The 11090-nt window shown below is 64.5% G+C and overlaps 2 protein-coding genes across 10 annotated transcripts in view; one reads left to right on the top strand and one right to left on the bottom strand.

Moving 5' to 3' along the window:
• Positions 1-6180, bottom strand: part of NOC2L (NOC2 like nucleolar associated transcriptional repressor) — a 17088-nt gene extending 10908 nt beyond the window's left edge. For 2 of the 4 annotated variants that reach the window (XM_024256213.3, XM_024256222.3), the window contains exons 1-7: positions 5846-6180; positions 4344-4745; positions 4058-4210; positions 1912-2086; positions 1707-1835; positions 973-1093; positions 803-893 (exon numbers count right to left, since the gene is read on the bottom strand). In XM_024256213.3, coding sequence (XP_024111981.2) covers positions 803-893; positions 973-1093; positions 1707-1835; positions 1912-2086; positions 4058-4210; positions 4344-4369 — 695 coding nt within the window. In that variant the 5' untranslated portion in view covers positions 4370-4745; positions 5846-6180. Of the gene's footprint in view, positions 1-802; positions 894-972; positions 1094-1706; positions 1836-1911; positions 2087-4057; positions 4211-4343; positions 5251-5845 lie in introns of those variants that run through there. The other 2 variants (XM_054542667.2, XM_054542678.2) reach the window with 1 other exon arrangement.
• On the top strand, positions 5806-11090 carry KLHL17 (kelch like family member 17). 6 transcript variants are annotated; one of them, XM_054542629.2, is made up of 12 exons: positions 5806-6170; positions 6639-6898; positions 6975-7096; positions 7197-7418; positions 7726-7842; positions 8075-8288; positions 8480-8624; positions 8708-8875; positions 9295-9383; positions 9482-9555; positions 9724-9905; positions 10277-11090. In XM_054542629.2, the coding sequence occupies exons 1-12, from the start codon at positions 5806-5808 to the stop codon at positions 10341-10343; spliced, it is 2025 nt and encodes a 674-aa protein (XP_054398604.1). In that variant the 3' UTR covers positions 10344-11090. The 6 variants fall into 6 exon arrangements, 5 of the variants coding, with proteins under 5 accessions (XP_054398604.1, XP_054398605.1, XP_063572342.1 ...); XM_024238957.3 differs by having other exon boundaries at positions 6044-6170; positions 10332-11090; XM_054542630.2 differs by lacking the exon at positions 10277-11090 and having other exon boundaries at positions 9482-9542; positions 9724-9836.

The raw sequence follows: 11090 nt of genomic DNA, 5'->3' as shown, positions 1-11090 counted from the left end.
GCCTGTCCCTCCACCCCCATCTGCCAGCTTCTCTGTCCCTTTCGGACAGCACTGTCTCCATGTGGACACGGCTCTGCTCTATCCGTCCAGCCCCGACCACTACCACCAGCAACAGTGCCCCTGTCTCCTGAGCCGCTGTCTCCTGCCCTCAAGGTGCTGATGGCATGACCTCTCCCTTAGGTCTCCTTTCTTCCTTTGAAGGTGTCCTGGGGCAGTTTCAACTCTAGGCCTCCACTGCCTCAAGGTCACATGGCTGCACGGCCCCGGAACCCCAAGGTGATCCATGCTCTATCAAATGCTTGGCTGTGAGTCTCTCTTCTCTGAAAAACTTCCACGGCCTTCTCTGCCCAATCTTCCTCTAAGGGGGAAGTTGAGGCCCTCAGGTTCTCAGCATTGATGAGGCCCCTGTCTACAGACACACACAGCTCCAGAAACAGGCCAGCCACAGTGCAGAGGTCAAGGAGCATGGACAGAACTTACAAGTCCTTACAAAGGGGAAGACAGCAAGAACCCTAACCTGGGAAAATCTGAGAGCAAAGGCAGCTGCACACTCCACACCTTCTGAGACTCTGAGCAGACAACTTCCCTTTTCAGGAAGGAAAGAAGGTGGGGCTGCTCCAACTGGCCCCAAGTGCCCAGCCTCTCCCAACGGTCCCTCGTGCCCCGCTGCCTTCTCAGGGTCCCCGAGAAGAGGCTGGCTCTGTTGCCATGTCTCTGTCCTGGCCACAAGGCCTCTGGCTTCTCCTGTGTGTGGTCCCGACCCACCTTCCACCCCACCCCCCTTCACCCCCTCCCCTCTTACCTGCTGCTGTCCTTTGCCGCCTTTCCAAATAGCAGCTTCTGGAGACAGCCAATGAGGTCTCTGATGCAGAAGGTAACCAGAGCATTGAACACTGCAACGAAAAGGCCTGGATGTACTCACGGGACAGAACGCAACAAACAGCCTGGATGCCAGGCTCCCCCCAAGCTCACCAGCACTGTCCGTGACCTGGAATTTGTTGGCCTCAGCACTTTCCTGGTCCCCTTGGGTGGTGGCCACAGCTGCTCGGAACGCCTGTACCACTTCATGGAACAGCTTTGGAGTGAGGCGTTGCTGAAGGAGCAAGAGTACCAGGGGCGTCAGGGGAGCTGAGACTGCATTCGGCAGAGTGGAAACGGCAGCCCCAGAAAAAGGCACCCTCACCCTCACCCTCAGATATAGGGCAGAGGTTGGCGGGGAGGCACAGAGCCCCACACTGATAACAAAAATGGAAACAAAGTCTAGAATTTTCTGGGAAGGGGAGGGAGTCTGGCTCAGGAGCCCCAGGGAAAGGACTAGGATTTCCAGATCCTGGACTATGGCCACCTCCAGGTGGTATCTGGAGCTCTCCCTATCCTTGTCCCTGGAAAAAAACACTGTGAGAGGCTCAGAAGGACCCCAGCTCCACCAACCAACAAAGGCACAGTCCGTCCCACCCACAGCGGGGCTGACTTTGGGGAGTGGGGTGCCAACAGAGCCCCTGGAATCTACTCAAAGGTGAACACACAGTCCTGGGGCAACCAAGCAAGCAGGAGGAGCAACGTGTTGTCACTTGCGCTGAAGAGGGCTCCAGTGTCCCCTGCATGGAGAAGAGCCCCTCCCACCAGCATAGCCTCAGGCGCCTCAGGTGAGGCAAGGCCAGGTTTCTGCCTGGGCACCCGGCTGCCCGCCCCTCGCTGCTGCTCACCTTTGCTGCCTGCTTCCATCTCTCAACCATGGCGAGGGTCACAGGAACACAATTCTTCTTCCCCTTCAGCCCTCTGGGGACTCTGTCCCCATCTTCCCCCTCCTCCGCTCCATCCTCCTCACTGGCTTCCTGCACGGAAAAGCTGAGCTGAAGGAGAGTGTAGAGGCCACAAGTGCCCCGCTCCTGGTTTGGCCCACGCCCTCACCTCCAGCACATCTGGAAGGGAGTGGAACGGCTCCTCTTCCTCCTCGGAGCTGTCCGAGTCGCTGAAGTTTAGCAGGCTCTGGTCATTCTCCTGCAGGAACTTGTAGAACTCGGGGTCTCTGTCCTTCAGCCGAGAGAGCTGGTCTTTGTGCTCAGAGGCACGGCCTTTACGCCGACTGAGAAGGCAGAAGTCAGCGACCCCAGTGGGAAGTGGAAGTAGAGGGGGCGGGGAGTGGCCTACAGGGTCAGTCTACTCCCTTCACAAGGGTTACCAACAAGCAAGACAGGAAGATTGCCAGGAGGTACGTTTTTGGCAGACCCATGTCTCCTACCCAACAGCCTCTACAACATACACTCAAACACACCACACAAGCCCCCCAGCCGCGGTCTTCCCCGGACTTGCTGTGCCTGCGCTAGGACCCCCCCCCCCCCCCGTCCCCCAACTGCGGTCTTCCGCGGACTCGCTGCGCCTGCGACGTGCTCTAGGACCCCCTCGCCCCAGCCGCGGTCTTCCCCGGATTCACTGCGCCTGCGCCGTGCTCTAGGCCACCCCCCCCCACCCCCCCCCCAGCCGCGGGCCTGGACTTGCTGTGCCTGCGCCCTGCACTACACAGGACCCCCAGCCGCGGTCTTCCCTGGACTTGCTGCGCCTGCGCCCTGCACTACGCAGGACCCCCAGCCGCGGTCTTCCCTGGACTTGCTGCGCCTGCGCCCTGCACTACACAGGACCCCCAGCCGCGGTCTTCCCTGGACTTGCTGCGCCTGCGCCCTGCACTACACAGGACCCCCAGCCGCGGTCTTCCCTGGACTTGCTGTGCCTGCGCCCTGCACTACACAGGACCCCCAGCCGCGGTCTTCCCTGGACTTGCTGCGCCTGCGCCCTGCACTACTGTGCCTGATGGTGGCTTCACCCTTCCAGGGGCTCAGACTAAAGGCAAATCTCTGTCTCTAATACCCAGCACGCAACTTGTCATCAGATCTCATCAGCAACACCTTCAAAACCGTTCGTGCCTCCTCTCAAACCACCACATAGCTCAACTCTCAGTTAACATAAAAGTCTGTTTCCACCCTTGCCACCTACAAGGCACTCCACCGCTCAAACCCAGAAGTAACTCCCTGTTTTACGAGGCAATCTTATGACGGTCTACAGCACCTAGCTCTTCATCATCCTTCTGGGCTCATCTACCCCTACTCACCCCCTCACTCCTGCCTCTGCTGCCTGAAATCCCAAGACACGCTTCCCCTACTGTCTGTTGGCCTCCTTGCTCGAGGTCTTCATTCAGACAACATCTTCTCAAACAGCCACCTCCGCTTTTTTTTTTTTTTTTTCTGAGACGGAATCTCACTCTGTCGCCCAGACTGGAGTGCAGTGGCGCAATCTCCACTCACCGCAACCTCCGCCTCCCGGGTTCAAGCGATTCTGCTGCCTCAGCATCCCGAGTAGCTGGGACTACAGGTGTGTGTCACCACACCAGGCTAATTTTTGTATTTTTTGGTTTCTTTCTTTTTCTTTTTGAGGTGGAGTCTCACTCTCTCACCCAGGCTGGAATGCAATGGTGCCATCTCAGCTCACTGCAACCTCCGCCTCCCAAGTTCAAGCGATTCTCCTGCCTCAGCCTCCCGAGTAGTTGGGATTATAGGTGCCCACCACGCCCGGCTAATGTTTATATTTTTAGTAGAGACGGGATTTCTCCGTGTTGGTCAGGTGATCTGCCCGCCTCGGCCTCCCAAAGTGCTAGCATTACAGGCGTGAGCCACCGCGCCCAGCCTCCGCTCCTTCTAACAGAGCAACTCGGCTCCCCTGCAACCCTCTCTCCAGCCTCTCTGTCCTTCCTTTCCCTCCCCAGCACTTATCTCTCTTCTACTGAACTGCAGGTGGTGATTTCACCCAAGAACGTGAGAGTTCTCCTAGATCGGGAAGAGATTTTTGCAGAACTCGCCAACATACGCTCCCTCCCTAGGACAGGGTTTGGCACGGAACAGGAGCTCAGTTAAACATCGGATGAAAAAGTAAGTTAAGCTGAAAGGACTGGGGAGGTCGGCGATCCTTAGGCCTTGGCCCTGAGACCCCAGGCGAGGTCGGCAACATTGTGGCGGGGTGGGACAGGACGAGCAAGGAGGTTCTGCTCACGCATGTCCCCACTCACCTGGCCGAGGGGCTCCCGCCCGGTTCATCCGGATTCCGGGCAGCCTCGCGTGCCTCCCGCGTCTCCGCTTCTGGGGAGTTTTCGGACTCGGATTCGGACTCGGAGTCAAAGCCCGAAGCTAGGAACTCGTCCACCGTCAGCTCCGCCAGGCGCCTGCGGGTCACGCAGGAGTCACAGCTGCCCGCACGCCCAGCTCGCCCCAGCCCCGCTGAGAGGAGCAAGAAGAGCCCCCTTGGATACAGACACCCACCAAGAGGCCAAATCGGCCCTTGGACCCGCGGCTTACCTCTTGCGGTTCCGCGCAGCTGCCATGACACCAGCCCGCAGCGTGCGCCCCACTTCCGGCCCCAGAATGCCGCGCGGCTGAGCACTTCCGCCGCCCAGGCCCCGCCTCTTTCCCCGCCCCGCCGTGCCACGCCCAGCCGAGTGGCTCTACGGTTCTCCGACCGCAGCGCCGGCGGCCTCAGGGCGGGAGGGCGCGTTCGCGTGCTAAGTGCGGGCAGCCCCGGTGGGGCCCAGATGCGCCTCCCGCTCGGCGCCCGGCTCCGTAGGACGCAGCGATGCTGGTGTCCGCCCCGGGGAAGACAGACCAGGAGTCCCGCCGCGCCCGCAGCCCACCCGGCGCTCCGAGGGCACGCGCCTGCGAGGACGCCAGGCTGCGACGGCGGGGCTCCTATGCAAAGAGCTCCTACAAATCAACAATAAAAAGCAGAGAGTCCAGTAGACAACGCGAGGGGCGGTGGGAACCGCACTGATGTCGCCAGCTCGACAAAAGACGGGCGACCCGAGGGCCAGGCTGGCTTCGCCTCCGATCCGCGGAGACCGGGCCAGCGCCACGAACACCACGCAGGGCGCTCCCCGTCCATGGCCCTCTGGGTGCCGACGGCGGCTCTTCCCGGGGACGCCGCACGGGGCGAAGGCGGTGGGGAGGCGGGCGCCTGCCTTCCCGCTACCAGCCTGACACCCGGGCCCCCGGGCCTGGACAGCCAGACCCCGCGACAAGGGTGCCGCGGGGCGCAGTTGCGGTTCCCCCAGCCCTGGCGCTGAAGGGGCGCGTGAGGCGAACACGGGCGGATTGGCCTCGGGGTCCCATTCGGCTTCTTGGTGCCGCGGGGCCCCGGGGCTCCCCGGAGGAAAACAAGTTAGGGGGTCGGGGGAGCGGGGATGGCTTCAGGGGGAGGAAGAGGGCGAGGCCTAGTGGGGGCTTCTCGGAGGAGGAGGAAGGCGAGGCCTGGGGGGCTTCTCAGAGAAGGAAGACGATGAGGCCTAGGGGGGGCTTCTCGGAGGAGGAGGAAGGTGAGGCCTGGGGGGCTTCTCAGAGAAGGAGGATGATGAGGCCTATGGGGGCTTCTCGGAGGAGGAGGAGGGCGAGGCCTGGGGGGCTTCTCGGAGGAGGATGATCAGGCCTAGTGGGGCTTCTCGGAGGAGGAGGATGGTGGGGCCTGGGGGGCTTCTCAGAGAAGGAGGATGATGAGGCCTAGGGGGGCTTCTCGGAGGAGAAAGAGGGCGAGGCCTGGTGGGCTTCCCGGAGGAGGAGGAGGATGAGGCTTAGGGGGGCTTCTCGGAGGAGGAGGAGGGCGAGGCCTGGGGGGCTTCTCGGAGGAGGATGATCAGGCCTAGTGGGGCTTCTCGGAGGAGGAGGATGGTGGGGCCTGGGGGGCTTCTCAGAGAAGGAGGATGATGAGGCCTAGGGGGGCTTCTCGGAGGAGAAAGAGGGCGAGGCCTGGTGGGCTTCCCGGAGGAGGAGGATGGCGGGGCCCGGGAGGCTTCTCGGAGGAGGAGGCGGACCTGGGGCGCAGCGCTGGAAGGATCCGCGTCCAACGTCCAGTCCCCGAAGCCTCTCGGGAGGCGGGGCGGGCGGCGCCGAGAAACAGCGGCTGCGGGCGGGAGCGGCGGGAGTGAGCGACACTGAGCGGGCCGCCACCGCCGAGCAGCCCTCCGGCAGTCTCCGCGTCCGTTCGCCCGCGGGTCCTCCGCGAATCGGCGGTGGGTCCGGCAGCCGAATGCAGCCCCGCAGCGAGCGCCCGGCCGGCAGGACGCAGAGTCCGGAGCACGGCAGCCCGGGGCCTGGGCCCGAGGCGCCGCCGCCGCCGCCACCGCCGCAGCCGCCGGCGTGAGTGGGCGGGGGTCTGGGCGCGGGGGGCGGCCTCGGGACCTGCCCGTCCCCGCCCTCGCGTCCGCTCGCAGAAGGGGCGGGGGCCGCTTCCGAGGGCCGGGGGAGGTCGGGACTCAGGTGCGGAGCGGGGTCGGCCCGGAGTAGGTTCCCCACCCGCGCCCCGCGCGCCCAGGACGCGGCTCCCGCTGCGGTCCCGAGAGGGCGGCTAGGGACGCGGAGGAGCTGAGCTCGTGGGGGCGCCGGGGAGCGGGGCCGGACGCGGTGCTCAGTTCGCGGCTCTGACTACGCCCCGGGGGAGCAGGGGCGCAGCGGAGGCCTGGACACGGCGCGCTCCGGGGCGGAGGTCCTTGGCGGAGGTCAGGCGAGGGCTGGCTGGGTCCCCGCGGGCTGCCCGGGCCCCCCAGAGGCTCCAGGGCGGGCGGGCGGCTCCCGCGGGGCGAAGCCTGACCCGCCCGCCTCCTGCAGCCCCGAGGCAGAGCGCACGCGGCCCCGGCAGGCTCGGCCTGCAGCTCCCATGGAGGGAGCCGTGCAGCTGCTGAGCCGCGAGGGCCACAGCGTGGCCCACAACTCCAAGCGGCACTACCACGATGCCTTCGTGGCCATGAGCCGCATGCGCCAGCGCGGCCTCCTGTGCGACATCGTCCTGCACGTGGCCGCCAAGGAGATCCGTGCGCACAAAGTGGTGCTGGCCTCCTGCAGCCCGTACTTCCACGCCATGTTCACAAGCAAGTACCGGCCTGCGCGGCGCTGGGGGCTCCGTGGGTCCCTCGGGTCAGCCCGTCTAACCCGCTGTCCCCGCAGATGAGATGAGCGAGAGCCGCCAGACCCACGTGACGCTGCACGACATCGACCCTCAGGCCTTGGACCAGCTGGTGCAGTTTGCGTACACGGCTGAGATTGTGGTGGGCGAGGGCAACGTGCAGGTGAGGGCTCCCTCACCCGGATCCCGGTGAAGGCCTCGCAGCCAGATCCCGCTGCCCGCCCACCCTGTGCCTCCCTCACCTGCCTCTCGGTGCCCCGTAGACTCTGCTCCCAGCCGCCAGTCTCCTGCAGCTGAATGGCGTACGAGACGCCTGCTGCAAGTTCCTACTGAGTCAGCTCGATCCCTCCAACTGCCTGGGCATCCGGGGCTTTGCCGATGCGCACTCCTGCAGCGACCTGCTCAAGGCCGCCCACAGGTACGTGCTGCAGCACTTCGTGGACGTGGCCAAGACCGAGGAGTTTATGCTGCTGCCCCTGAAACAGGTAACAGCTGGCGGGCCCAGCCCTCGCCCCCCACCCCACCCCACCCCAGTCTTTGTCTTTGACTCCCAGCCCTATTTTGTTCCTGACACAGCCCTGTCCACAATCCTTAGTGCCTGCTGTGCGTCCATGAGACCTTCCTGGATCTAGGCCCCCCAGGAGTCGCCTCTGTGGCTCCTGACTCTGCTGGGCCCCTCCCAGTATGAACAGTCAGCCCCCACCCCCTAATCCTCCCTCCTAGGCATCTTCAGGGCTCCCTGGGTCCACAGGATCCTCCCCAGATCTCAGGTCTGAGGACCCCCACCCCCAGGTGCTGGAACTGGTCTCTAGCGACAGCCTGAACGTGCCTTCGGAGGAGGAGGTCTACCGAGCCGTCCTGAGCTGGGTGAAACATGACGTGGACGCCCGCAGGCAGCATGTCCCACGGGTGAGGCGCGGCCGCGGGGGGCTCCCACAGCATCTAGGAGGGCGTGCAGGTGGCTGAGGGCCTGGTGTGCCCTGACCTTCCCTGAGTTCAGGGACTCCGTGGGGGTGGTGCCCCCACCTGTCTAAAGAAGAATCCGTCACACAGGTGGTACGGGCATTGTGGGGGTTGTCTCAGCCCTGACGCCCAGTGTGCCTGAGGGTCCCACCTGACCTTGGTGTTCCCTGCACCCCAGCTCATGAAGTGTGTGCGGCTGCCCCTGCTGAGCCGCGACTTCCTGCTGGGCCACGTGGATGCTGAGAGCCTGGTGAGGCACCACCCTGACTGCAAGGACCTCCTCATCGAGGCCCTGAAGTTCCACCTGCTGCCCGAGCAGAGGGGCGTCCTAGGCACCAGCCGCACGCGTCCCCGGCGCTGCGAGGGGGCCGGGCCTGTGCTTTTTGCTGTGGGTATGGCCGCCCACCCGTTTCCCTCCTGCCCTGTGCCTTCTGCTTCCCACCAGCACAAGCCCACTCCACCTGTGCCAGTCAGGTCCTGACCTGCCCCTCCGCCCCTCCATCCAGGGGCCTCTCCAGGAGCCCGGGGTGTGGCCCAGCAGTGGGATCCACTCACGAGTCCCATCTCCACCTGCCCTCCCCAGGCGGCGGGAGCCTGTTTGCCATCCACGGAGACTGTGAGGCCTACGACACGCGCACCGACCGCTGGCACGTGGTGGCCTCCATGTCCACGCGCCGGGCCCGGGTGGGAGTGGCTGCGGTGGGGAACCGGCTCTATGCTGTGGGCGGGTAAGCCTGGAGGCTGGACTTGGGTTGGGTCTGGCATGTGCCCGCCAGGCCAGTCTTGACCTGCAGTGGGTTAATTCCGCTAGCTATGACGGGACCTCAGATCTGGCTACCGTGGAGTCCTACGACCCGGTGACTAACACGTGGCAGCCGGAGGTGTCCATGGGCACGAGGCGAAGCTGCCTGGGTGTGGCCGCCTTGCACGGACTCCTGTACTCAGCCGGTGGCTATGACGGGGCCTCCTGCCTGAACAGGTAGTTGGGGTTGGGGCCCCAGTGGCTTTGTACGGTCCGACCGCAAGAGGCGAGTTTGTGTCACCATCACGGAGGTCGTATTTGATGGGGTGTTAAAGGGGGTGATCCGCGAGGCCGTTTCACTCCAGGCCACGGCCACACTGGGCCTGAACTCCTGGCTTTGCTGCCCTAGTGCCCTTTCCTCTGTCGGGTCCTTACCCCCGGTCCAGAGGCTGGGCCCAGGTGGGTGTGCACCCAGGGTTGTTCAGGCAGCCAGGGTCCTGTGCCCACCGGCGGGCCCTGCCTGGTAGGACTTTGCGGTCTGAGTCTGTCTGACTCCTAGGGTAAGATTTCAGCCATTCTGCTGGGGAGGGCAGGTCCTGGGGCCGGGATGCCTTTCTGTCTCTGCTGAGCTGTGGTGGCGGTCCTGGTGCCCACAGTGCCGAACGCTATGATCCCCTGACCGGAACGTGGACGTCCGTCGCTGCCATGAGCACCCGGAGGCGCTATGTGCGAGTGGCCACGCTTGGTGGGTGATGGGGCCTGCCTGGGGGGCATCCCCACCTTCCCCCACCGTGGAGACCCCACTCCCAGCAGGAGTGCCACAGGTGTGTTGACTTCCGGCAGATGGGAACCTGTATGCTGTGGGCGGCTACGACAGCTCCTCACACCTGGCCACTGTGGAGAAGTATGAGCCCCAGGTGCATAGTGCACCCCTCCTGGCCACCCCCTCCCGTGCGCCGCGGGGCCCTCCTCCCTCTGGTTACCCACGTCCCACCCATTCCTGACACCCCACCCTGGAGTCGGGGCTCCGGCAGAGGAGGGATGCCAGTGGCAGGTCTGCGTCCAGCCCACGCCCTCGCCCCCAGGTGAACGTGTGGTCGCCCGTGGCGTCCATGCTGAGCCGACGCAGCTCAGCCGGCGTGGCCGTGCTGGAGGGTGCCCTGTACGTGGCAGGGGGCAACGACGGCACCAGCTGCCTCAACTCGGTAGAGAGATACAGTCCAAAGGCTGGAGCCTGGGAGAGCGTGGCGCCAATGAATATCCGCAGGTCCGCAGTGGGGCTGCAGGGAGGGGGGCGCGGGTCCGCAGTGGGGCTGCGGGGAGGGGGGCGCGGGTTTGCAGTGGGGCTGTGCTGCGGGAGGGGGGCGTGGGTCCGCAGTGGGGATGTGCTGCGGAGAGGGAGGCGCGGGTCCGCAGTGGGGATGTGCTGCGGGGAGGGAGGCGCGGGTCCGTAGTGAGGCTGCGGGGAGGGGGGCGTGGGTCCGCAGTGGTGATGTGCTGTGGGTAGGGGGGCGCGGGTCCGCAGTGGGGCTGTGCCGCGGGAGGGGGGCGCGGGTCCGCAGTGGGGATGTGCTGTGGGAATGGAGTTCTCCCCACCTCAGCGGGCATGTCCCTCCCCCACCCCTTCTTGTGGTGCAGCCCCTCCCCCGGCATCCCTTCTTGCAGCCAGGGGCTCACCCCGCCTTCCCCCCAGGAGCACGCATGACCTGGTGGCCATGGATGGTTGGCTGTACGCCGTGGGGGGTAACGATGGTAGCTCCAGCCTCAATTCCATCGAGAAGTACAACCCGAGGACCAACAAGTGGGTGGCTGCATCCTGCATGTTCACGCGGCGCAGCAGTGTGGGTGTGGCGGTGCTGGAGCTGCTCAATTTCCCACCGCCATCCTCGCCCACGCTGTCCGTGTCCTCCACCAGCCTCTGACCCACCCACCACCAGAGGCCTGCAGCCTCCCACATGCCTTAAGGGGGCCGTGGCCCCCACCAGGGACGTCCTGCACCATCCGTTTACGTCTCTGCGTCCATTCTTTCATGTTTTTATTTAGTTGTTTATTTATTTAGTTATTTATCTTATTTATTGAGGGGTGAGCAGTGCCGCGGCCGCCCGTTTACACCTTTAGCGTCTGGCCCTCCTGCGTGTCCTCCCCTCCACTGCCTGCATGGGGGACAGCGGGGAGTGACCAGGCAGGGGCCTCGCCACCCCAGGGCCATTGCCTGCTCAGACCCTGCAGGCTGCGGAGCAAGAGGCCCTGGGTCTCTCCAAGCAGCTGCAGACCCCAGCTCGAATTTTGTACACAGCGGGGTCCCAGGAAGGGTGGGGAGCAGGTGTCCTTCCTGTCGTCGTCTGCCATGTGCCATCTTTCCTGGATCTTGTAGTGGGTGCACACGTGTGCACTGGGACCCCACACAGCAATACGAGCCCAACTTGAACAATAAACACATTTCTGGGGCTCC

This window comes from Pongo abelii, chromosome 1, assembly GCF_028885655.2.
Source record: "Pongo abelii isolate AG06213 chromosome 1, NHGRI_mPonAbe1-v2.0_pri, whole genome shotgun sequence".
Classification (NCBI taxonomy): domain Eukaryota; kingdom Metazoa; phylum Chordata; class Mammalia; order Primates; family Hominidae; genus Pongo; species Pongo abelii.
The sequence above is the reverse complement of the archived record's forward strand: the minus strand, read 5'-3'. Positions and strand labels throughout refer to the sequence as shown.